Source organism: Phaenicophaeus curvirostris, chromosome 2 (genome assembly GCF_032191515.1).
Source record: "Phaenicophaeus curvirostris isolate KB17595 chromosome 2, BPBGC_Pcur_1.0, whole genome shotgun sequence".
Lineage (NCBI taxonomy): Eukaryota > Metazoa > Chordata > Aves > Cuculiformes > Cuculidae > Phaenicophaeus > Phaenicophaeus curvirostris.
Window position 1 is genome coordinate 53470146 of NC_091393.1, and position 24437 is coordinate 53494582.

The 24437-nt window shown below is 41.6% G+C and overlaps 1 protein-coding gene across 4 annotated transcripts in view; it reads right to left on the bottom strand.

Moving 5' to 3' along the window:
- Positions 1-24437, bottom strand: part of TIAM2 (TIAM Rac1 associated GEF 2) — a 135670-nt gene that overhangs the window by 78617 nt on the left and 32616 nt on the right. For 3 of the 4 annotated variants that reach the window (XM_069852093.1, XM_069852094.1, XM_069852090.1), the window contains exons 2-3: positions 8074-8185; positions 5801-7003 (exon numbers count right to left, since the gene is read on the bottom strand). In XM_069852093.1, the coding sequence (XP_069708194.1) occupies positions 5801-6997 (1197 nt within the window). In that variant the 5' untranslated portion in view covers positions 6998-7003; positions 8074-8185. Of the gene's footprint in view, positions 1-5800; positions 7004-8073; positions 8186-16944; positions 17067-24437 lie in introns of those variants that run through there. The other variant, XM_069852092.1, reaches the window with a different exon arrangement.

Below are 24437 nucleotides of genomic sequence, written 5' to 3' on the forward strand. Positions count from 1 at the left end.
TACTTTCCTTTCAAGTTTAGACTGCCTCTCTAGAAGCATTTATTTGCTCACAGACTTCTGTACAAGGATAAAGTAAATAAACTTCAGTCTCCCATGAGCTGCTCTTTCCAGCGGCTTTGAAAGCAGCTACATTTTTGTTCCTTTGCTTCCTACTTGAGGCTTTTCAAAACTGCAACGGAAAACCTGTGCCGTGTTTTCACAGCATCATAAACTCCAGCATAAAGCCAAAAGCAACAGTGGGATCACATGCCCTCCCAAATGTCACCAGACAAGCCACTTCTCAAGCAGCAGGACACTGCCAGCCGTGGCCTCACAAAAGCCAGTTTCAACTTAAATCCATGCTCTCTTATGCTACGTTGAAGTTTAAGGCTGCCTTTTCAGATCACAGAGTCTGATGACAAAGATCCAGTTCTCCTAGTAATGGAGCACCTTCTTCAAATCTTATTGCAGAGTGTTAATCAGCATTTTCCAAGAGTAACTCCTTAAGCATCAACAGTTTTGCTTTTTATATGGTACAAGGAGGGAAAGGCAGTGGGGTGGGGAAACAGGGAAACACGTGTAATGTGCTTATGCCCACAAAGCCACCATACAACATAAATCATGCAACTGTGCCAGCCATCTGTAGTTTGGTGGGAAACTGAAAGCTTTCTCCACCATCTTTTCAACTACTGTCACTGTATGTGTGTGTCAAAATCCTGTATTTCAATTGTTTGACTATTCTCCAGAAACTGCCAGGGTCCTCTAGAAAACATTAATATACAGTTTATTACAAATATGTGCTTCTTTCAGTCCCAAAGCACTCATAAGAAAAACAAGAGATGTATAAGTAAGAGTCTGCTGTAAAGGGTAGAAATGAGGAAGTACCAGAGTAGCGTAAATGGACACAGGATCCAAATTAATATATACGCTTCACTTGTATTTTATTTTTTTAAAATAACAGAACTGACAGTGTCAAACAGTCTCTGCTGGTCCTCAGGGAGGCTTGTCACTGTAGCACTGTCAGTTTGCTGCTGAAGAGCTCTGACCCAAATTGCTGCTGCTGGTGGTTTCCCCGCCAGATGACTTTCTGCTCATTTTCTCTCTGTTACACCTAGTAATGATGGAAAGATACAACTGTTTCTGCTCAATCGCATTCAAGGAGATACCTCAATGTCTGAAATATACCCTGGAATAGTTATAGATAATGCAAAAGACAAAGTGGATAACTAAGACATCAAAGTGACATGTGTAATAATTAGCGCAGGAAACTATGCAGCCTGCTAAATTCATTAGGACCCACCTCACAGTAGAGTCTAATACCAGATTTCAAGCCAAATAAAGAGGTTGTCTCAGTGCACTTTTCTTTTAAATTCTCCTTATACAATGCCTTAGGGTTCTGGCTTATAAAGTCAGGAAATACCAGAAATTATTCTGATAAAGAGGTTATTTACTTCACTGAAGTACCTATTTGCAGTAGCTGTTTCTGGTGGCTGGATTTTCATTTTACACAGTATTTCCTCTTACTTTATGTTATACAGCTGCATGCTGATTTTACACCACCACCCCTAGCAGTGTCTGCATGTGCAACAAGCCTGCCTAAACCTCATCCACAGGTCTCACATGCATCACATATACCTTGCTGCTCTCCCCAGCGTCATTTCAGCAAGGCTTAAACTAAATGAGGACACCATGCAGTAGGGTACCAGTGACGCATTGAGGGAGGTACCAGCGATGCATCAAGGGGACACATTAGGACACCTTCATGCTGGGTCATAGAATCATAGAATAACCAGGTTGGAAGAGACCCACCGGATCATCAAGTCCAACCATTCCTATCAAACACTAAACCATGCCCCTTAGCACCTCGTCCACCCGTGCCTTAAACACCTCCAGGGAAGGTGACTCAACCACCTCCCTGGGCAGCCTCTGCCAGTGCCCAATGACCCTTTCAGTGAAAAATTTTTTCCTAATGTCCAGCCTAAATCTCCCCTGGTGGAACTTGAGGCCATTCCCTCTTGTCCTGTCCCCCGCCACTTGGGAGAAGAGGCCAGCACCCTCCTCTCTACAAACTCCTTTCAGGTAGTTGTAGAGAACAATGAGGTCACCTCTCAGCCTCCTCTTCTCAAGGCTAAACAACCCCAGCTCTCTCAGTCGCTCCTCGTAACACTTGTTCTCCAGCCCCTTCACCAGCTTCGTTGCTCTTCTCTGGACTCACTCCAGAGCCTCAACATTCTTCTTGTGGTGAGGAACCCAGAACTGAACACAGGATTCGAGTTGTGGTCTCACCAGTGCCAAGTACAGAGGGAGAATAACCTCCCTGGACCTGCTGGTCATGCCGTTTCTGATACAAGCCAAGATGCCATTGGCCTTCTTGGCCACCTGGGCACACTGCTGGCTCATGTTCAGTCGCTGTCAACCAACACCCCCAGGTCCCTCTCCTCCAGGCAGCTTTCTAGACAGACTTCTCCTAGTCTGTAGCACTGCATAGGGTTGTTGTGCCCCAAGTGCAGGACCCGGCATTTGGCCTTGTTAAACCTCATGCCATTGGTCTCAGCCCAGCGGTCCAGCCTGTTCAGATCCCTTTGGAGCCTCTCTACCCTCCAGCAGATCAACACTACCTCCCAGCTTAGTGTCGTCCGCAAACTTGCTAAGGGTGCACTCGATGCGTTCATCCAGGTCATTGATAAAGACACTGAACAGGGCTGGACCCAGCACTGAGCCCTGGGGAACCCCACTTGTCACTGGCCTCCAGCTGGATTTCACACCATTTCCCACCACTCTCTGGGCCCGGCCATCCAACCAGTTTTCCACCCAGGAGAGTGTGCGCCTGTCCAGGCCAGAGGCTGACAGTTTCTCAAGCAGAACGCTGTGAGAAACTGTGTCAAAGGCTTTGCTGAAGTCCAGGAAGACCACATCCACAGCCTTTCCCTCATCCAGCAGCCGAGTCACTTTGTCATAGAAGGCGATCAGGTTAGTCTGGCAAGACCTGCCTTTTGTGAACCCATGTTGACTGGGCCTGATCACCCAGTTCTCTTGCATGTGCTTCATGATAGCACTCAAGATCACCTGTTCCACGACTTTCCCTGGCACTGAGGTCAGACTGACAGGCCTGCAGTTTTCTGGGTCCTCCCTGCGACCCTTCTTGTAGATGGGCACAACATCAGCCATAGCACAGAATGACTGCAAGTCTTGACATGAGACCCTTATTAGAAAGGCAAACTCAATTCCAGGATATACCAGATCAAGTATCAGATCAAGTTAGACATAAGGAAACATCCAAGTCACTGGACAGGACACAGCCAAGGGCTCCTCTGGAATATCCTATATCCAAATCTGTTTATGGATGATTTAAAACAGGTGCAGAGGAAGGGTGCCAGGATGAAAAGGAAACAGACTTCCTGTCTTAAGACAGGAGACCAAAGAGAGTCTGTATAGCCCCACAAATGTGGGCTGAGAAAAGTTATCATTTCTCTCTTTAAATCAATCATAATAGGAAAGGATAACTAACGTGGCAGACAATACTGGCACCAGAACAAACTGGGAGGACCAAATTTACTCTGTAAATTAGCAAGCATCAGAGTAAAAGGGTTTGGAAACAGCCTTCAAGATAGGGTAAAGTCCATTTGATTTTAAGCTGCAATTTATTCACAAAAGGGGATTAAATTCCACTGCCTTTTTAACGGCAAGAGACTGGCCTCGATATCCCAAGGCCGTGTCTCCTGGTCCTATGTCCCCATGAAGCAGGAGGCTTGCCTGACTTGCTTCCACTGGGGCAGCCAGATGGATCTATCCACCCAGTGAGCATTTAGGCCTACTTATAGGGAAATATTCCAGCTTTCACCTACGTTCAGCCCAAGTGACTCACCATCAACTATTAGTAACGTACTGAGAAAGGGACACATTATTCAGAGCAAGGCACAGAAGCTTCTATCACCATAATGAACAGTCCTACAAGAAAGGACTAACCATCTGACATAACATAACTGCACACAGTATGTCTGCCTTTTTAAGCCAAAGGAGCTGGTGAGAGCATAGCTGTTACTAAATTGCAACACAGCAGCCCCCAGAAGAGACAGCAGGTTATTCAAAGTGTGCAAGGCAGAAAGGATCTGACCAAGCCTCACAAGAAAGGCAAACTCATAAAGCATTCTGATCCTTCCTGTCACTGGTACTTGCCTGATAAAAATCAGTGACTAACTATTTCCTATGCCTTTTTCTAAGAATACACCATTTTCAGAGCTAGGGCTGATTTCCTTATATCAGAATCAGATTGAAACTCCATGCAAGCTCTCCAGCTAAATTTTCTTGCTGTGTCTGAAGTCAGTTCACTGCACAGTGAATTCAAAACAGCTATGAATCGTGCATCACAAATACCATTCTGAAAATGTCATAACTAAGTAACAGACAGTAAGGGTATGGGATGCAGAGATTGTACATAAAGCCTGGCTGTAACATCCAGAATAGTTACAGATGTTGAAAACAGTGAAGGCGCTGAGACTCTTCACCAATTTTGTTTATTCTGCCTTCTTCTCTTTCAGAGTTGGCTAAGATGAAAAGACAATAGCTGATAAAATACACAAGCACCAATTCACAAAAGAAGTGATCCAAATAAACTGCTTTCATTTTCATTTTCCCAGTTCTGTACCCTTTGCCTAGGACTTATGCTGTCAAACCTTGCCCTGACCTCATTTCTGAGCCTAAAGGTCCATCAGAATTTTACATTGCAATGACAGATGCCTCATAAGCACAATACCTGACCGAATTTCCAACACAGGAGACAGTATTTGTTCTACATGCTACTGAAAGCATGTGTCACTCTCCCCTCACTTCCGAAGTGGCCAGCACCCCAATGTTGCTGAAAGGGAGCAGAGAAGTACAGTGACTATTCCTGTATAAGAAACACTGTAGAAGATTAAAAAAAAAAAATATCCAAACCAAAACCATCCTCTGCTCTCCATCTTGGCTCATGAACTCATGCACAAAGTCAAGGCACAGCCTGGTATTTAAAGAGGTGGTTCTGAAGCCTATAGTTACGAGATAAGAATTTCATTCCTGACCACAGGCATTCTAAATTCCTATTAATGGAATTAGCCTTAGAGTCATCTAAAGAAGCATCCTTTCCCTCCCCTCTTGTCCTCCTCCCATCTCCTTCTTCACACCACTATCTCCTGGCCAGCCAGATGGCAACTCAAGCATTTCCATCTGCTGAACTAAGCTGACACACAGGAAGGAGGAGGGTGCTCTATATAATGCCTTTATAGCATGCAAAGGCAGAACCAGCAGCTTTGGTCAATACTCTACAGTTGTTTGCCTTGCTAGAGATAAACTGACAGCAAAACCAGAATGGATGAAGTCAATAATACAGATAGGGAACAACTCCAAAGGTTTTTATAACATCCTGCTTCTACTGCTCCTTCCACACTCTTTAAAGATTGTATGCTGGTTCATAGCATATAAGATATCCAAGTTATTATTTTCATAGTTGAAATAAAGAGAAAGCTTAAAAACTCCAAGGCACTTCATAAATAATGCATTGATTTCAAAAGCTAATTCACTGAGAGATTAGGCTGTAGAGACTGTAGTTAGCTAAGATGGTGACAAAATGTGACGGGAACACTTGCACACACAAATGTGTATCTCTTTTTGCTATCGACATTTCAGACAGCTCCAAGGATGCAATACTTCACAGAATTCCACAAAGTACCAAATGAGATTAGCAAGTAAGCATCCCATGACAAAGACAAACATGATGTAATCACTACATTAACAAGAGGAATCTACAAACCAACTTTCAGGCATTTAGGCTGGCCTTTGTACGTACCTGCAGCTTCCTTTTCTTCCTTGAGAGACTTCCCGTCCAGTCACTGATGCGTCGCATTCGGTTTTTTAATGTATCCTTCTTGGATGCATCCTCACTGAGAGGCTTGGACTTTCTGCATGGGAGTGTGTAGGAGGAATAATGTGCAGGACTTCCCTGTTCTACTCTGGACGGAACATCAATGTCTGAGGCAAATGAGACGCGGTTGCTTAGACTACCATGAGTGTCAATATACTCATCAGACAGCCTGATTCTAGGTGGACGGGTGCTTTCCAAATTTGCATCCTTATAGAGATCTCGGAGTGAGGAAAGAGATGAACTTTGATTGAAGGACTTCTTGTTGTCACTTGCTGGAAAACCAGCATGAATACTTGTATCTGGAGTGCTCCTGGTCAAATATGGACCTTCCAGTTCATTGATATCCCCGGCATTTCCCCAGAGAGAGTCATACCATGAAGACTCAGAGCTGAGGGAGCTTCCTTTACTAGATCGAAGCCTTGAATCAGTTGGTGACAGACGATGGCTTGAAGAACAGTCTGCGCTGGAGTTCCTCCTGACATCAAGTAGGTTATTCGGCTTAGAATCCAAAGCAAGTGAATACCTCAGCAACTGAACAGGTCCACTGGACTCCTCAGTTGGTAACTTACTGTTGCTGCTGTTGTGGAACTCAACCCTCAAGCAACCATCCAGCTTCCCCAGTGTTTTAATGAGAACTTTTGGACTCCTCCTGTCCTCTGATGGGGAGGTTGATGCAAGACTTTCATTCTTTCCATAACAATTTAAAATGTGTCCATTGGACTCCTGAGAGGCAGTATGATTACCTTCATTTTGAAGGCCAATGTAATGGAAACCATTCTCGGGTAAAAACACTGCATTATTTCCTTGGCAGCAGTCGGCTGATGTAATTGTCCTGTGTTTGGCATGAGCATTGCTTTTAGAGACCTTCACCACAGTGTCACCAAGTCTAGAGGAATAAGGCTGACTACTCTTGAAGTGTGAAAGGCAGCTTCTGGCGAGGGACCTTGATTTGTAGTTTGAGCTGCTACTGGTATGACCCCATCCATGCACAGAGCAAGACTTTTCATCTTTAGCATGAATGCTGCGAATTTTCAGAGAGCAAGGCTTCTGCTTGGCACCAGCTGTAGCAGCAGCATGATTTTTTGATCCCTGAAGACTGTATTGGCTTTCTGAATTCCCCATTTTCCACTAAATTAAGAAGAGTTTCATTAGAAATAACCAGTAGAAGACAGAGTGAAAAGCAACGGACCATTTTTACCCTCTACACAGGAAAGTGCTTCTTTAAAAAATTATATGAAACAATTGGTTCAAAAAAAGGCATTAAATTTAAATTTACAACATTAAATTCATAACTGAACTTATTTCAGGGGCGTGCTAGGAAAGCCTATTCTCTGTATGGTTCATTACCCCTCTATTATAAAGCTGGAATCTAGCTTCATTGAAATCATGTCAGCACCTTTCTCCACCCACACCCTTGGCAACATCCTTTTCTTATAACTTACAAAATCTCTGGCTCCCAAGAACAATGGCATAATGAAAGGGAGACAGCAAGATAATCATAAGTTAGATGTAAAGTGAACTGTACTTTCAGAGAAATCCCTTCTGCCAGGAGACAAGCCCACTGCAGTTGCAGCTTGACTAGTTTCTGTGCAACCAAGTGTTGCCTCAATAAACTGTTCAGCAAACCCCAACTCTGTTTTTTAAATGGAGTCAATCCAGGATAAAGGAAAAAAAAAAACCACACCAGAAAGAAACGAAAAATAATTTGGTTAGTGAATAGCCTCATCTTCCATTACAGCACAAAACTGCATTATGTTCATTTATCATGGCACAGTTTGATAGTCCTCTTAGCAAAATGCTCTTCAGTTTCATACTGAATTCACAGGGAACAGTGCACACTGGAGCAACCAAATTGCCCCACAGAGATGATGGAAGACTTTGGACCTACATAAAGTGTAACTTGAAGTACAAAAGATCAGTCTGTTCTTTCTGTTACTTGGACTGGATCTCCGCTGTAATTTACAGAAACAACATCAAAGCATTTTTTCCATCATCCTTTCCTTCTTTGCACGTTGAATCTATCATGTCTCAGACTATCACTCTTACAAGAATATACTGCAGTCTCATTAAAAGTTTGTCAAAATAAGCTATTGTGAAAACAGAATCTTATGTTCTAGAGTTTGTATATATCTTAATATCTCTACTTGTAGCTCTTAGCACTTTCAGATGAAAGGCATAGGACAAAACAAAGAGCATACCTGCAGGATCACTCTTAAACGTGGGCACAGTTAGCAGGTAGCATGCTCCGCATTGTCTTCATGGTCAGCCACCACACTTGCTAAAACGAGGATGGAGTTACATGCAGCCTTCCTAGAAAACACCAAAAAGATAAAAAGGGATCTTGGTGAAACAGAACTTACCCTTTAATCCAGCTGTAAGCAAAATGAAAAAAAAAAAATAATAAAACCCCAAACACGTAGAGGTTACAAATGGAGAAGAGAAAGGTCTGGTTAAGGGGATTCCTGGACTTCAGATACACATTTTCATAAACACCCTTTAACAACTGACAGTGAACTAATAATGTCACTGTTGGGGCAAGTGGTTTATTTTCTAATTCTGTAGCTATCCCCTCATTGACAAGTTAAGGCAAACTGAGACCCCTCCAGTTTGCATTTCAGAAGAACAGTTACAGGAGTGTGCAGTGATCCATTACAATTTGGACAGGGTAATGTCCTGCAGCATCTGTTTATCCTTCCCCATGCCTGGATTCCAACTATGACCCTTGCAGTAAAAGTTGCACCATGCAACTCACTCCAGCAACCTCCCTCTTTAGGTTTGTTCAGATTTTAAGTTAATCTGCCATTAAAACAATAAAAAGGCAGCACCAAGCACTACACACATTCAAAGGTAACAAGACCTCTTCTTAGCAGTCTGAATATACTGGCTCTTCACTTGGCACACAATGGCTGCAAGTCAAAACAAAAGGACAGAAGCTGAATCTCACAAAATACACCAGCAGTTTAAGGATTGAAATACTCAGTAGAAGAAGTTGAATAAGATCGTAGGCTCAGTTTTAGAACAAAAGTTTTAAGTAGGAACCATTTTTAATGCACTACTCCCAAAAATTATTCTTTTCTGCATAAATTCAGTGACTACTCTTGATAATTTTCAATCAAATGATTATTTGAACGTGGAGAGTTTTGCTCTTTTTGAGCTCTTTTTACTGAGTATAAGAACATGGAAGATATTTAAAGGAATCCACTGGTAACTTTACCAAAAACAAAGGTAAAGGTTGCAAGTTAGAACTAAAAATAGTCTTAAGAGCAAGTCTAGAGAAAGGTTAGCAGATAAATGATTTAAGAGATATATCCTTTCGGATCTTGCTAGAGATGCCATAAACACAAAGATATTTGATAAAACAGATAAGCTGTAGAAATTTCAACTTGCCCTCAAAAAAAAAAAATCTGTTTAACTTGCTTATTGTTTCTTAACAATTTGGACGGTCAGTCTTTAGGACAACCTTGCCTTGCAGGTTTGATTTGTCAGTGCTGCAGTGCTGCTAAGTGCACCCATTTATGTAAACAGTTCTTAAAACTTTATACGCAACATTGATTGAACAAAAGACTTTCAATTCAAGGTAAACAGAAAACAACACACAAACTTCCTAAGCTTCAAGCTGCTGATCAAAGTGTCAACTCCCAGCAAAACTGCCTCCCTCCATCAAGGAAGCACCAATCACAAACAAGCAATGTGTTTACATTCAGAATTCTTCATCTGAGAACAGAAACTACATTCAACAAGGCAGCTTTGAAGGGCTTATATCTATTCATAAGGGAACACTGAACCCAATTTGTCTAAAGAAACAGGCAAAAAGACCATCTGGTCTCCATAGTGATTGTGCAATGGTTAGGTAATCTTTTTAACAGAGCGGGTAGCAAGCAAGCTGTTGTTATGAACCTCAAAAGATAGACATTCAATTCGTCAAGGCTTGAGGTGCAGCTACCAGGGTCCTTTGTACATGTCTGATCCTATACACAAGTCACATAAGGGGTGAATGAATAAATTTATCTAGGAGTACAATGTCTACAAAACAGAGTCTTAGTCTGTGGAGGAATCAGTCAGCAGTCCAACAGAGCAGTCAATAAATCCCATAGAAATAGGCCCAAGGGATTTTTCTCTGCATCCCGGCCGTCCAGAAAGCTACAGCAGGCTAAACATTGGCGCACGCTGTGATAACCAATCGGGGCATCTGCTAGCCTGCACAAAGACTGCCCCTCCTGAAAATCAGCTGCGATGCCTTTCTCTTGCCTCACATTTGTGTGAAGCGATTTTCCTTCTGCTACAATGCAGGGGAGGGGGCTGAAGTGGAGCAAGTTGGCTTTCACCCAAAGGCAGCATGACACCAGGGCAGGGAGGTGGCCATGGACACTCGCTTCAAACACACATTTGACACTACTTGAACTACAGAAGCACTGGAAATTACAGTGCAGGGGACAGAGTTTAGCTTCCCTTCTATTTCTCATAGCAACCCACCACCACAGAAGACAACGTGCTTTTCTCTGTTTCTACACAGAGGAATAAATACTTCTTGTGAGCAAAACTAGTTTGTATGAATCTTTACTGCAATTATAATCAGTATATTTAGAAAGCAGCTCGCTGTGTCTGAAGATGACTATTAAGAGTTTATTTGCTTTCAATTATACCCACATTCCCTAAAAAAGAAGTTTTTAATCTTCACCCTGGTTCCCCTTGACACATTCAAAAAACACAGCTATGCAAACATACTAATCCAGGAACCCCATCATCCCCACCACACCCAATAATTAAGGCAAAACATGACCCCAGAGCTAAAAACGTATTTCCCCACCTTGGGGCTTCTCCACATAAAGTTCCCCTAGACATTTTTGGCTCCAAAAAACAAAACACAAGCTCAGGAGCTGTTCCAGAGAAGCGCCTGCAACCTATATTCCCTCATTAATACCACTGCAGCTAGACTGCTTTATAAATGCCAGAGGGGAAAATGCCTTTCTTAAGTGTCCTGCCCTTGGGACACAAAAACCCCATGTAGCACTGCAGGCTTGGGGAAGAGTGGCTGGAAAGCTGTCTGGCAGAGAAGACCTGAGGGTGTTGGTCAACAGCCGACTGAACAGTGTGCCCAGGTGGCCAAGAAAGCCAATAGGCTTCAAGCTGCATCAAGGGAAGTTTAGATTGGACATCAGGAAAAATTTCTTCACAGAAAGGGTTATCAAGCACTAGAACAGGCTGCCCAGGGAGGTGGCTGAATCATAGAATCATAGAATAACCAGGTTGGAAGAGACCCACCAGATCATCGAGTCCAACCATTCCTATCAAAAATGGTGACTGAGTCACCATACCTGGAGGGGTTTAAAAGGCAGGTAGATGAGGTGCTTGGGGACATGATTTAGTAGTAGACAGGTACGGTTGGAGTTGATCTCAAAGGTCTTTTCCAACCTAATGATTCTATGATTAATGTGAGTACACATACAAGTAGTGTTCTGCAATTGCACAGGTACTTTCCTTCCTAATCTTAATCTCTCAAAATAAGGGATCAAAAAGCTTGACTTTCTAACCATATTGCCAGAAAAACTGAACCATAACAATAATATCCTGGTACTAGGTTTGTTTATGACATGCAACAAAGGATTTTTATATTATGAATTAGGGGGAGATTGAGTCAAAGGTGACAGGCTCATGCACTGGTCTCAGCTGCTACAGCAGGAACATAGGCCAAATGATTTCACTACTGCCAGCCACTTGCTTCCAATACAGTCACACTAACCAGGCTGAGACTCTCTAAAACTGAAAGTCAGAAAACAGCAAGCTCCAGATTGACAGAAAGCAAGCACAGAGCCATAAGCAGACTGAATGCTCCACAACAACAGTTAGCAGCAGACAGTGGCCATATACCAGTTACAAAAAGGGAAAAGATTGTGGTAGCATCTTCCTGGGGAGAGTCAGCAGATTTCCCTGTCTCAGACTGACAATATACCCAGGATGTCATAAGAGCTCAACTAATGTCAGTCCTGACATGTTAAGCTTTAGCCTGGATCAAGAAGTTACATGAGACATGAACACACGTACCAAAGCTATCTCTCTGATGTATTTCGATGCCTTTATTCCTCTGGATGGCTGGTGACAATGAACCTTCACTGGTAGATGTATAACTGACCTATAATCCATTTAATCTGTGCTGAAGCTTCCCTGAAAATCTGCTGATGAGGTGGAGGGAAGTTGATTCTTACTTCACTAAACATTGCATCAGTACAAAAATGACAAAAAAAAAGAACAGTATGGACTGGTCGAGATGAAGATAACATCATCCTATCAAATTAGCACCACTGAGGGAGGGAGGACTTCTTAAGAAATGCAGGAACTCATGACAGTCTCCAGCATTATCAGGAACAATAACTCTTTATGCACAGCAGAAAAGCTTAAGTTTAAAACTTCCTGTCTTTAATAGGAAAAAAAAAGGCTTTTAAAAGAAGAGCCAGATTAACAGCTAGAAAATAAACAAGAACTAGAGCTAGCTGTCTTGCTCCTAAAAAATAAAAGCCTACAACTTTTCGATCTTTAAACTGTGTCCTGGTGTGTGACTGTAAACTTTTTAACAAGACCTTTCCTTGAGGAGAGGACAGAAAAATTATTCAAGAAAGAAACAAGCTAGCAGAGTACTTCATTTGTACTTGCAGCTTAAGCAACAACCACGTGTCACAATCTCTTAAGACTTGCTTCATCAACAGGAGGATTTTTATCTGCACCATTTTGGTACCTTTTAAGAGCGCATCGGACCAATTCTCCAGTACTTGCCACCAGGCACAGTCCCTCATAGCCATCCACACAGGTATAAATGTCAACCAGAGAAAGGCAGAGTTTCAACTCACTTTGAGGTGATATAAATACTTTTACATACTTTTAAATATAAATACTTTTACAACAGGTTTGAGTATATCCCATCAACTACTCCCCAGTAATAAAGCAAGAGGAGACAATCATGTATGCTTTTTGCAATGTTTGAAGATCATATTTCCAGAAGGACAGGTAAAGACTCCCAGCTGCAATTCATGACTGTAATGGCCACCTCCAATCTGCACAAGGAGTGAGAAGGCAGTAGGGGAGAGAAGGGCAGAGAGGAGAAAAGGCAGCATCAGTGTCTTTACACAGGCGGCTGGTCTGAGAGTGTGGTTCCTAAGTGTATCACAGGAGGCTGTCATCAGGATTAGCAGCATTGGGATAATGGAGAATCTGAAAGTATTTCAGAGTACTGAAAAAACGAAACAGAAACCCTCCTCATTTGTATGAAGTGACCAACTTGTTTTCTTTAAATGGTGGAACTAGTTACAAATGTTTCAGGGTTTGATGCATAGCAGCTACTCTCATGATTTTTTACATCAGGAAGAGCTTTTTTGTTTTTATTTTGATTTGTTTAATTGACTAGGCAATTCTTTTTTCTTTCAAACTACTTTTACATTCTCTTTCACCTAATGGTTAAAACACCATTAATTTTAAATTACTTATAAACTCTTAGAAATTGTATGTAACTATCTTTCAGACACTAACATGCACAAAAGTTTTGCAAAAACTCCATGTGCTGAATTCTTACAAGAAAACAGAATTACAGGTTTGAAATTTTAATTAACTTTTAATCTACTTTGAGTTTTAATATGAAAGGAATACAGAATGCTAGAATATGAACCTGCCCTCCTCTTCCTGCATGTCTGTGTTATGAATGGATACATGAAATTAACGAGGGAGGCAGGTCAGCACAACACTGTAGCTGGATTAAACCTGGAGTTTCTTACTGGAAACAATTCACTGTATTTTTTAGAACTACACACTTTGGTCACATGCTTCCATAAATGAGAAGCAGATTTCTTATTCCTGCAATCTCAATCACATTCCTATTACAAAAATATACCATAATAATTATATTGTGGTATTCTTGGCAGGATATTTCGCATTATATACCACCGTATTCAAAGAATGAATAACCAAAACACCACAAGTATGTCTTTCTTTTTTTAAAAAATAGGACTATTTTGCCTTAAAAATCCATTTTGAAGCCAAAATTCCTCACTCACTCATTAATCTTTTCAGAGTTCCAGCCTCTGGTATTAGGTACTGTTTGGTAGCTCACAGATCAAATTAAAACTGATATTTTTTCTCATTAAAAATAAGTAGTCACTGTGATCCTAGATACTTCTTTTCATTCTATGAATAATGCCTACATTGTGTATAGACTTGTAATTTCACAGTTAAGCAAGAAGGGGACCATCTCCTTTTCCAGTTCCTTCTCTTAAAATAACATTAATCCCAACAGGTCTACACTGCATCACCGATGTATCTCAACAGAATTACATATCCCATACCCGAGACATGATTCCTTCTCTTTTATACAACCCATCCTCCTGGGTCCAAGACATTGGCAGATTAACTAAGTTATGCTTTATAGCTTTCAAGTTGGTGCAATATGGAAGGTTGAGGTAAGCCTGAAGATCCTTATCATATTACACCACTGCTGATACACTCTAAATCTTCAGGGAGTTATTTTTCTTTGACAGGAAAAACAAATTTCATCATTTCTAAATGTTATTGAATTTATACACAATAGCTAAAGTGCACATCCATTTACATAAAAGCCGTTAAGCTTGTTAAAAAAATCCAGGAATACCAGCTCACATTTTGGCTTCATGCAATAGCTCCAGTAGTCAAAAAGGAGATATGTCAAAGAGTCTACTTCCTTCCCTTGAAAGGGAAATGAAATCAGTGATCTGAAAGGTCTTTTCTTATCCACGTACTCTGGTTGTAAGCACACTTGATGCAGACTAAGATGGTCTTTTCAAGACATCTCAAGGCCTGAGACCTCGGGCGGGGAGGATGGTACACCTAAAAGCAACCAAGTTGCTCCAAAGAAGAGGAGCCCCAGCTCCAACCTTGCTGCCCACCCTGGGCTGTGGCATAAACACCACTTCAGAGACACAGCTCAGGGTTGCAAACTTCCTACCTGAGCTTAGACAAGCTCCTGAAGAGGTCTCTGCCTCAGTCCTCTTTATTTGTCATAACAGGAGGTGGAACCGGGGCTTTCTGGTCAAACTGGGATTCCCAAATACCCAGCAGGAACATCTGCCCTTCACCTCTTTTGTCTGCTTCAGTAGCAACCAGCTCATGCTGTCAAATACAACCACAGTCAGCAGACAGATACAGCGATTCGCTCTCCCACAGAATCAGAATCAAAGAATGGTAGGGGTTGGAAGGGACCTATGGAGATCATCTGGTCCAGCCACCCCAAACACATAACCATCTGAAACCATATGTGCCAAAATATCAGCTTTTGAGAGTATAGAAGTGAGGTTGGTTTTGGTCAAGGATCCAGTTTACAACACCATACCCTGAATAGTCCCATGGGCCCTATGAAAAGGAGAAGCAAACAGCAACAAGGATGAGCCATCCCAAGCAGGAACATCTACCATTTTGCCCCCAAAGACCCTTTTTGATGTAACACATTCCAAGACTATTGGATTAGCTCTTAATCCTTGGCACCAGAGAAAAACTTCCAGCAGCAACTGCTAGGACAGCATGTTTCAGGCTGAGGGACAATGACTGGGATGGCTGCAGAATTCCCTGCCTGCCATCTATTACACAGCCCACTCCACAAGCAGGAGGGGGAAACCATACTGCATTTGGCATAGTCTTTTCTACATCTCCATTTACACATACATAAACAGCTGCGGGTGTCGATTCCAAAGTAAATGCTTTCCCACCTTCGGCCCTGGGACTTCCTGAAGAGGATAGAGGATCTGGGAGTTAGACACCAGAAATAAACTTGAAACACAGTTCCTTGGAAAATTAAAAGCAGATCTTGATTTTTGGCTGCCAAGAGCCCTACAGCAGTAACATGTCTTAGGGCTTCCTTTCCTGTACCCCTGTAGTACCAGCATGTTACATGTTAAAAGAAAAGTACACTGAGGATTAGGTTTCCCCCACTAAAAACACTTGCTTTGTAGCTTCACAGCTATAAAGCTCTCTCTTCAGAGGGAGTCCTCTCTTTCATGGTATGTGAATATCCTTTCCTGTTAATAGTGATCAGATAATATTTCCATCCCTTGCCTATAACTAATGATTTGCTATACATTGTATAATGTTACCAAATCATTCACCCTAAAGGGAAAGAAATGCACAATTTCCAGAATGAAGTATGAAGTCACCAGTGTACAAAATTAACTCTGTGACCACATCAGCAACAAGCATAAACAAAGAAGCAAACTTTGGTAGCATTGCACAAGCAATTAATCACTTATCCCTTAAAAAAAAGCAGAGAGGAAGTCACTTCTCTATTTCTTGGGCGTTCCCCCATTTTAATTTTTTTCTGTGCCATAGAACATAGCCTTTTCTTATTTTATGTACAATTATTTATTAAAAATCTACATATTATTAAAAATCTGTGATCAAAGATCAATAGAAAGATCAAAATCAGTGCAGGACCTACATCAACCAGATGTAGAAGCTCTGGTTTTCCAAGTCATCCCAGTTCAGTGGTAGCACTAGTGTCGACTGAAACTTTTTCCTCTAACACTTCACAAACACATAACCCTTGCTCGGGTACACTGCCTATTTATTTCAAGTTATTTTAAATATTACTGAGAATAGACAGAATAATAAAAAAAGAAAAGATTCAGGGTGGATTATTAATCACACTATACTAGGAGAGTCACTTCAATGTTGCAGGAACTGCAGCACTCTCAAACATAATTTCTCATACTTTGCCTTAAGAAAAAAAATCCAGCCCTGTCACAGCAGAGCTGTAAAATGATCCTAGTGGTGGTTTATTTAGCAATTCAGGCGATTGAGTTTGACAGATGACCACCAAGAACTGTTTTCTGGGGGAAAACCATTCATCTTGGGCGCAGCTGGCTATAGCAGAGACAACACAGGGGCTGCGAGTCCTGGCACCGCAGTAGCCCACTCTGCCCTCCACTTTCGAAGGCTCCCAAGTCTTTTGCTACTTCTCCTTCACTTCTCTAGGTCTGGCCAAAAGCCAGCAAGTGGAGGACCACAGTCCCCCAGCAGCCCTCTTCCCCGGCTCAAGCCACCTCCTCTCCATTCCCGCTTACCTTCCCAAAGGAGCCAGCTTCAGCCTCCTGGCCCAACAGCTACTCCAGCTCTGCTGTGGGGACACAGACACGCAGACACAGAGACTCACCCTGCCCTGGGCACGCCAGGAAACTGTGCCTAACACTTCAAAACGCTCAGCCGTTAGGAACTAAAAACAGACCCTGCGCGAGGCTGGATGTATTTTTGTCTGCAGGGTACACACCCTCCTCCTGTTCAATTTTTTCCATTGGTGGAACAGCATGATGCAGACTTAACTAGAGGGTGGTTTTCCACAGGCCGCCTGAAACGATTATGTTGGCCAGCCTGCCACGATGCTGGGCAGCCGCCGGGGAATACGCCGTGACTGGGCTCTTGTCTGACCCCGCATTCCTTAGCCGCTGGTCTGCTTCCACAGGAAAGCTGCCGGGAAGGCTGAATGGAGAGAGGCTTGCTTGCCTGAAGGTAGCTCCAGGGTCTCTTCTGTTTTGTTGGGGGTTTTTTTTCACCCTTTTGGGCTTTTTCCCTTTGCCTTTTTTTTTTAAACTTGCTAAGAGGCAGTAGGTATTCCTAACATCTTTATGCAAGACACCCTGGCAAAAATGTAACTCCCCAACCACAGTGGGAACGCTGTAGTCATGAAAACCTGCTCTTAAGAGTGGCTCTCAGTAGCATTTAACAACTCTGTGCAATGGCATCATGTGAAGTCTGGCATTCTTTTCCTTGCTGCTTTATTTTGCCAGACTTTTTATACCGTCCTATGGAGAGAATTAGTCGGTTTTTAATAACTGACCTCAGATAAAACAGGTCTCTTCGGATGCAAATGATATCCCCAAGTTTCAATACACAAAGCTAGGCTATTAAATCTGTAGTTAGGTGCATGAACAATTGCTTTATTATCAGAAAAGCTCAACACTTCATTGAATGCAGCAACAGTTGGTGAACAAACTCAGCCAAAAAAACCAAAGCATTTATTCAAATATTCTAATAAAATTGTAGGGTCACATTCAAGCATCAAGCATGAAAATACAGCCAAGTTACACTGCAGATGACGTATTCAATTGAAAATAAGTACATGAGAAGTATAATAGAGATCATTAGCAACTGATGAAAGCTCCAAATCAATATTTATGTCCACAAAAATGAAATAACGATTTGCATAGTAACATGGGAATTGCCACCTAAAAGTGGACCTCTGTTGTGCTGCTGTCCACTATCCTGTCTCATTATAGAGGAAACTCCAGAACCCAGCAGCTTTGGAATAATTTAGGACAAAATTCTATTTCAGCTCCAAAGCCCAGTTACAGTTAATTCCTCCAATGGAAAACAACAACTTGGATCTCTTCTCAGACTTCACGGGTTGACAACAGTAGCATCAAATACGCTTTCCTCATCTCAAAGGCCAAATCCTTCTCTGAATTCTACTGACCTCAATTAACTTTTCCATAAGTGAGTTCTACAGGTTAGTTTTTGTAAAACCTAATAGAGCATACACCTAATTCTATGCCTGAATATATATGTCTGGGGGCTTCACATCTGCTTGTTCTGGTAACAACTTTGCCATCTGTGAAAAGCAGACTATTTTCTTTTTCTTGTTCCCAGTACAGTTGTATTCTCTTCACTTTGCATTGCTGTGGACCAACTATTTCACAAACAGGCCAGATCCAAGCCCTGGGACTAACATGGAAGCAATGACAGCTCACAAGTCAAAACATTAAATCTCTCCCAGGTGCAACAGTTCACCTCTGCTCCCATCCCCCTTCTCACACAAAGTACTGCATCTCTTCCAAGAGTCCACTGCATAGCTGATTAAATAAACCAAGTTCGAACAATTCCTTAGATAAGGTTAGCCTCCAACCAGCCCAGAAGACTTTAATCATTACCTATTTTGTTGAATTTATGTTTCTTAAAGGCAAATGTTCAGAAGTATATATATTATTCCCAAAGATGCTTCTCTAGCACCCTGTTCAATAATAGTAATTCTTCACTAACTCAAGGAAAGATACCTGGATGAACACAACCTAGAACCCAGATGAATTATATTAATGCTTCACGGAATTTCCTGCAAAGGGTAATAAAGCTGTCCAGTCCCTTCCTCTTTCATTATCAGAGAGTGACTCCCAAATGTCAACAGGCATTCTTGCTGTAAGTGCAAAGCACTCAACCCTGTACCATCTCCTTCTTCAAGTTCACTGCATTTTATCATTCCAGCCTTCAGGGTCATTTAGTTATTTACTACATTATTACTAATCGACCTGTATATTTACTATGTCACCCACGTTTTATCAACCAGTTTCATCAATGCATTCCCACTTTTTGTGACAAGCCAACCAACACTCATGAAGTTTGGTCTCAAGACTCCAGCTAATACCCTCCACATTCTTTTATTTTTGCTTCCACCTCTAATGTACTTAACTGATTACACTTTCAGCACACTGACATTACATGTTGAAGGCATACTTTTCTGACCTCTAATTGACTTACATGGAGCTTAAACATTCTCCAACTCATGGTTGCTAAAGTGCCTCTCCTGACCATGGAGCCTCCTCCTGCCTTGTCCCTTGTGGAGCAGGCAGGACAGGCTGACAGGGCTTTGGTACAGTCTAAATTGCGGCTTACAGCACGTGGGTCCGTCCTTATTACACCCTCAAAACTGAGTCTTCACATCCACCTCATCACCCTTTTCTCACCTGCTGCCTTGTTGTTATCAATTCGGGACAAACTGATAATGAAATATTCTCTGGAGATGAACACGGAGTAGGCAAGCTCTATGCTGAGCAATAGATAAATACTTCACGTGGTAATAAGAGTTTAATATGATTCACTATCTTCCACAAACGTTGCTGGGAAGGAGAAGGGTGCCACTATCCTCATTTTCTAGAGAACTACTAGGTCACATAAGAAATTAAAAGGTCTTTTAGTACAGTAACAGGAAGCTCCGTAGCTCGTGTTAATGCGTGTCTCTGCTAGCTTAATGGTTCTTAACATCTCTGGTTTGCAGTAAAAACAAACTATAGTTTGTGCAGGGAAGTCCGTAATGGAATTAAAAATAAAAGTTGTGTCTTGGATAGCAGGCTGGCTATACAAACACTCTAGATTAAAATGATATAATGAAGGTTGTACGTTAAATACCTGTTTCTCAAATCAGAAACCTCTAGTAGAGCTCTCAAGGAAGCTAGGAAGTTGTGCTACACTAAGTGTAACTAAGCTGCTAAAAATAATTACATGTTATTGTCAACAAGATCATAATTAGAGATGAGTTTTGAAGCCTTGTTGATTTCATGACTAAAATATTTGAATCGCGCAACATCTTCTAGAGAAATATTCCCATTAATCATCCAGGGTCCACCCTGGGTATCTTTAGTCTTGTAGGGGAACTTCACAAGAAATGCAGCAGTCTCCCAATCAGCCAGCAGTGAAGGGAAACTGTACACAACATGAAGTTCCTCTAGAAGATGTCAATTCAATTTCTGAGAACTTCTCACCATTCTGCAAAACAGCGCTCACCCACTCAGCTTCCTCGTCTCACTTCCAAGTGTTTATCAGATAGAAAAGGGCAAAAATAATTGAGGTCATTCATTACTTAGTTCTGATTCAGAGGAGTTTGGGATAAAGTATACAGGAGCCTTTGAGCTTCCTGTATAGCTTGTTCCTTCTCACCAGAGCTCACAGACCCCAGCAGACCATTTCATTTACTGAATGACAGCATTAATACAAGTCTAACAGCTCTGGCCATAGGTCAGAATAGATATTAAGCAATAAAAACTATGCAGATGAGCACAATTTTATACTCCAAGTTATCACAAATATTTACGATGCCCCACGTGGCTACCACGTTCCTGTCAGTCTCCTGTTCTCCCTGTGAAATGCTGTAATACAAGAGATGAAAGGGATGCTCCCCATCTCCACCTCTGTGGAGCCAGCATGACCTAGCCCAGCACAGCAGAGGAGCGGGGCTGCTGTCCAGACGCTCTCCACTTGCACCCTTTGCTCTTCTCAAATGGGTTTTCTCAGCATCCAAAACAGGGAAAACCCACTGACATTTAAGGTACACAACAAACCACTCCTGATGTTTAAAGCAAAATGAAATTTTTCCTTTATTTTTATGTTGCATGTTTTTTTAACACCGCTACACGCATGAGCTTACCACCTGTGGTTATGATCTGTTTTTCAAGTGAGTTACAGAGACTAGTTGGTGAATCAACGTGCCTCTGGTTACTGTCTTATTAATTTCAGTATAATTAAATGAAGAAAGATAAAAGTATCATCATGTGATGGCAGCGCATGTGGCAGAGGCATTACTGAAAAATGGGAAATCAATTGGGAAAGAAAAAGAGATGACCTACACAGTAAATCCATCTCCTCAATTAAGATGACTAAGCACACTGGATGCGAGAAGCCTGGCCTGCAATGATCGATCATTTCTCCTGTGCTGGGTCTGGCTGGGATAGAGTTAATTTTCTTCATAGCAGTCCCTATGGTACTATGTTGTAGGCCTGTGACCAAAAAAGTGTTGATACTACACCATTTTTTTTGCTGCTGCTGAACAGTGCCAGCATAGCATCAAGGCATTCTCCATTTCTCTCTCTGCCCTGCCAGCAAGTAGGCTGGGGTAGGGAAAAGGCTGGGAGGGGACAACAGCCAGGACAGACAGCCGACTACAACAGACCAGAGGGATACCTGACACCATATAATGTCGTGCTCAGCAATAAAAATGGGAGGTTGTTTTGCCAGGGCTGCCGTTTCAGCAGCTGATACCATCAAGTTAACCAGAGTTAACCTCTGAGACCAAGGCAGCCTTCACAAGTGGTGGTGGGTACTGCTGCAGAGAGGCTCACCCTGCACGGTCTCTGAGGCTCCAAATTTTTAATAATTTTTTTTTCTTCAGAACTAACAGTAAAAACTTCATTTTAAAAAAAAACCAGAGAAATACTGACATACACGATCAAGAAGGGAACCCCTTCTGAGAAGTATTTTCATAGAATCATAGAATAACCAGGTTGGAAGAGACCCACCGGATCATCAAGTCCAAACGTTCCTATCAAACACTAAACCATGCCCCTCAGCACCTCGTCCACCCGTGCCTTAAACACCTCCAGGGAAGGTGAATCAACCACCTCCCTGGGCAGCCTGTTCCAATGCCCAATGACCCTTTCTGTGAAGAATTTTTTCCTAATGTCCAGCCTAAATCTCCCCTGGCGGAGCTTGAGGCCATTCCCTCTTGTCCTGTCCCCTGTCACTTGGGAGAAGAGGCCAGCACCCTCCTTTCTATCAACGTCCTTTCAGGTAGTTGTAGAGAGCAATGAGGTCTCCCCTCAGCCTCCTCTTCTCCAGGCTAAACAACCCCTGCTACTTTCTATAACATTAGAGCAAAACTGATGCTCTTTTTTGATAAGCACCCTACTTCAGTTATACACTTTTTCAACACACAATGGACAGTAACAAATTTTAGTTAACTAGGTAATTCTAATTAACTAGGTAACTTGATCTTCTGAGTTATAACTGAAAGTTCTCTTACTACAACAGATAGGTGTAAAAATGCTCTCAATTTCAGACTGTTACTTTGCATGAACAAAAATCTAAAACTTAGATAAATCTCACAAAAACAGGAGTGGAAAGGTTTCTTTGAACACATTAAGTTAAGATATGAGAACTGAAGCCTTCATACATGCCATTTAAAAAAAGTACATCCATTAAACATGTAAAAATATTTTAAGGTGGAGTAATTTGTCACAAGAATATACTAGGAGAACTTACAATATAAATATTTATAAAGCACAGATGTTTTCTCACATTGCACTGCTACCATAGCTTGTTCCATTAACTGATCCAACAGACCAGCTAATTGCTTGTGTAAGACTATTTGCTATCACCCATTCAAGACAGGAGCACAAACAGTCAACCAGCAGTGGGAAGGTTTAAGAGGTTGTTTTCTAACCAAATGTATTAAATAATTTTTCATTCTAAGACTGATCATTGGTTCACCAATTAAATTAGAAAATTCTGCAGACATAAATAAATGTTACAGAAGGATAAGTATGGCAAAGGTTCTAAGAAAACTGTGTCAAATCAGTGTTTGCTTCAATAGCATACTCCAAAAGACATGTAGAATAGATCTTGTTGTACCATGAATTTTAACTGAAGTAGTCCTGCATGTGATTTTACAGGAAGTTTCAAGACATGAATCTCTCCCCTGAAGTTTCAGATCCTAGTGTTATGGGAGTATACAGCAAATTCTGCTTGACAATACCTCTAACCTTTCTGTTGGTAGAGAAGCACTTCAAAATGCAAAATAAGGAATTAACACAAATGAAGGAATATAAAGTCAAATGGGGGTGTGTTTGTTTACCTTTTATTTTAAGCTTTGATTGTGGTTTCTCTTTACAGTTGGCTGGCAAGCCTACTAAAGGTGGTAAATGGCAATATTATCAGCTTATAACAATACCAATAAATTAACTAAAAGAAATATTGGGGTATAAAAGCTAGAAGTCAGCTGGCTAATGTGTTGATCACACCCACATACACCACCTGAACAGAGAAACTCCAAATTCTATAAGTGGCTGCAAAGCTATTTGCCTGAAGCAGAGCAAACAATTGAGAACAAATTCAACATCTGCCAGGGTGTCCAGCTGCTCACAACTATTTTTCTGGTCAGAGAGGGCATTATTTAAGTTGACAGGTTCCTAATGGTCTGAATTATTTAGCAATCCTCAAAAGATTCTTTCTACTCATTAGAGGGGAAAATGCGAACTACCACAGCCAGGGTTCCCTTGCTCCCCGGGAACCAATCATGCTAATTGAGGAGAACATCACAATGTGTCCCATTTTAATCACATGAGCTAAGTATGCAAGAGGCTTCTATTATCGCCATTGTACAATGAAAGACAAGGGCACCGGCTTCTGCAAAGACATGCACCACAGTATACAGTCTTAACATTTTTTAAAACCCTTACTTTAAACAAAGAGGACATATGTTACTGATAAGCACTACACTTAGCAAATGAAGTAAACAAGCGGTATTAAAGAGAAATTTGAAACATGCTGTTTCAAGCCTGAACACTAAGTGAGCAACAATAGGCATCTCGCCATATGGGAAGTTATGGGGAGGAGGAAGCAAAATAGCTATTTAGTGATTTTCTTCTCATCTACCATATGGAAAATGACAGGTATAAAGAAACTACAGTAGCAGCAGGACAGGTTAAAGACAAGTGACACTCAAAAAGCCAGATCATTCAAAGATACTCTCACTTCTATCTTCTGTAGAATGAAAGGGTCCTTCCTATTAGTAAGGAAGCACTGTAACAGCTTATGATGTTTACTTATGATGGATTATTTCTCAGTCACTTATCTTAACAGTTATCAAATGTTCTACGGCAGTAACTATCTCATGTAATCCTAGCCTTTCTGAACATGGGAAAAAACACAGCAGTCTTATAATCAACAGGACTGTCTTATTTTCTTCACAGTGCCAGGAGACCTCTAAAATTTGGAATCCCTTCAAAATTTTAACACCCAA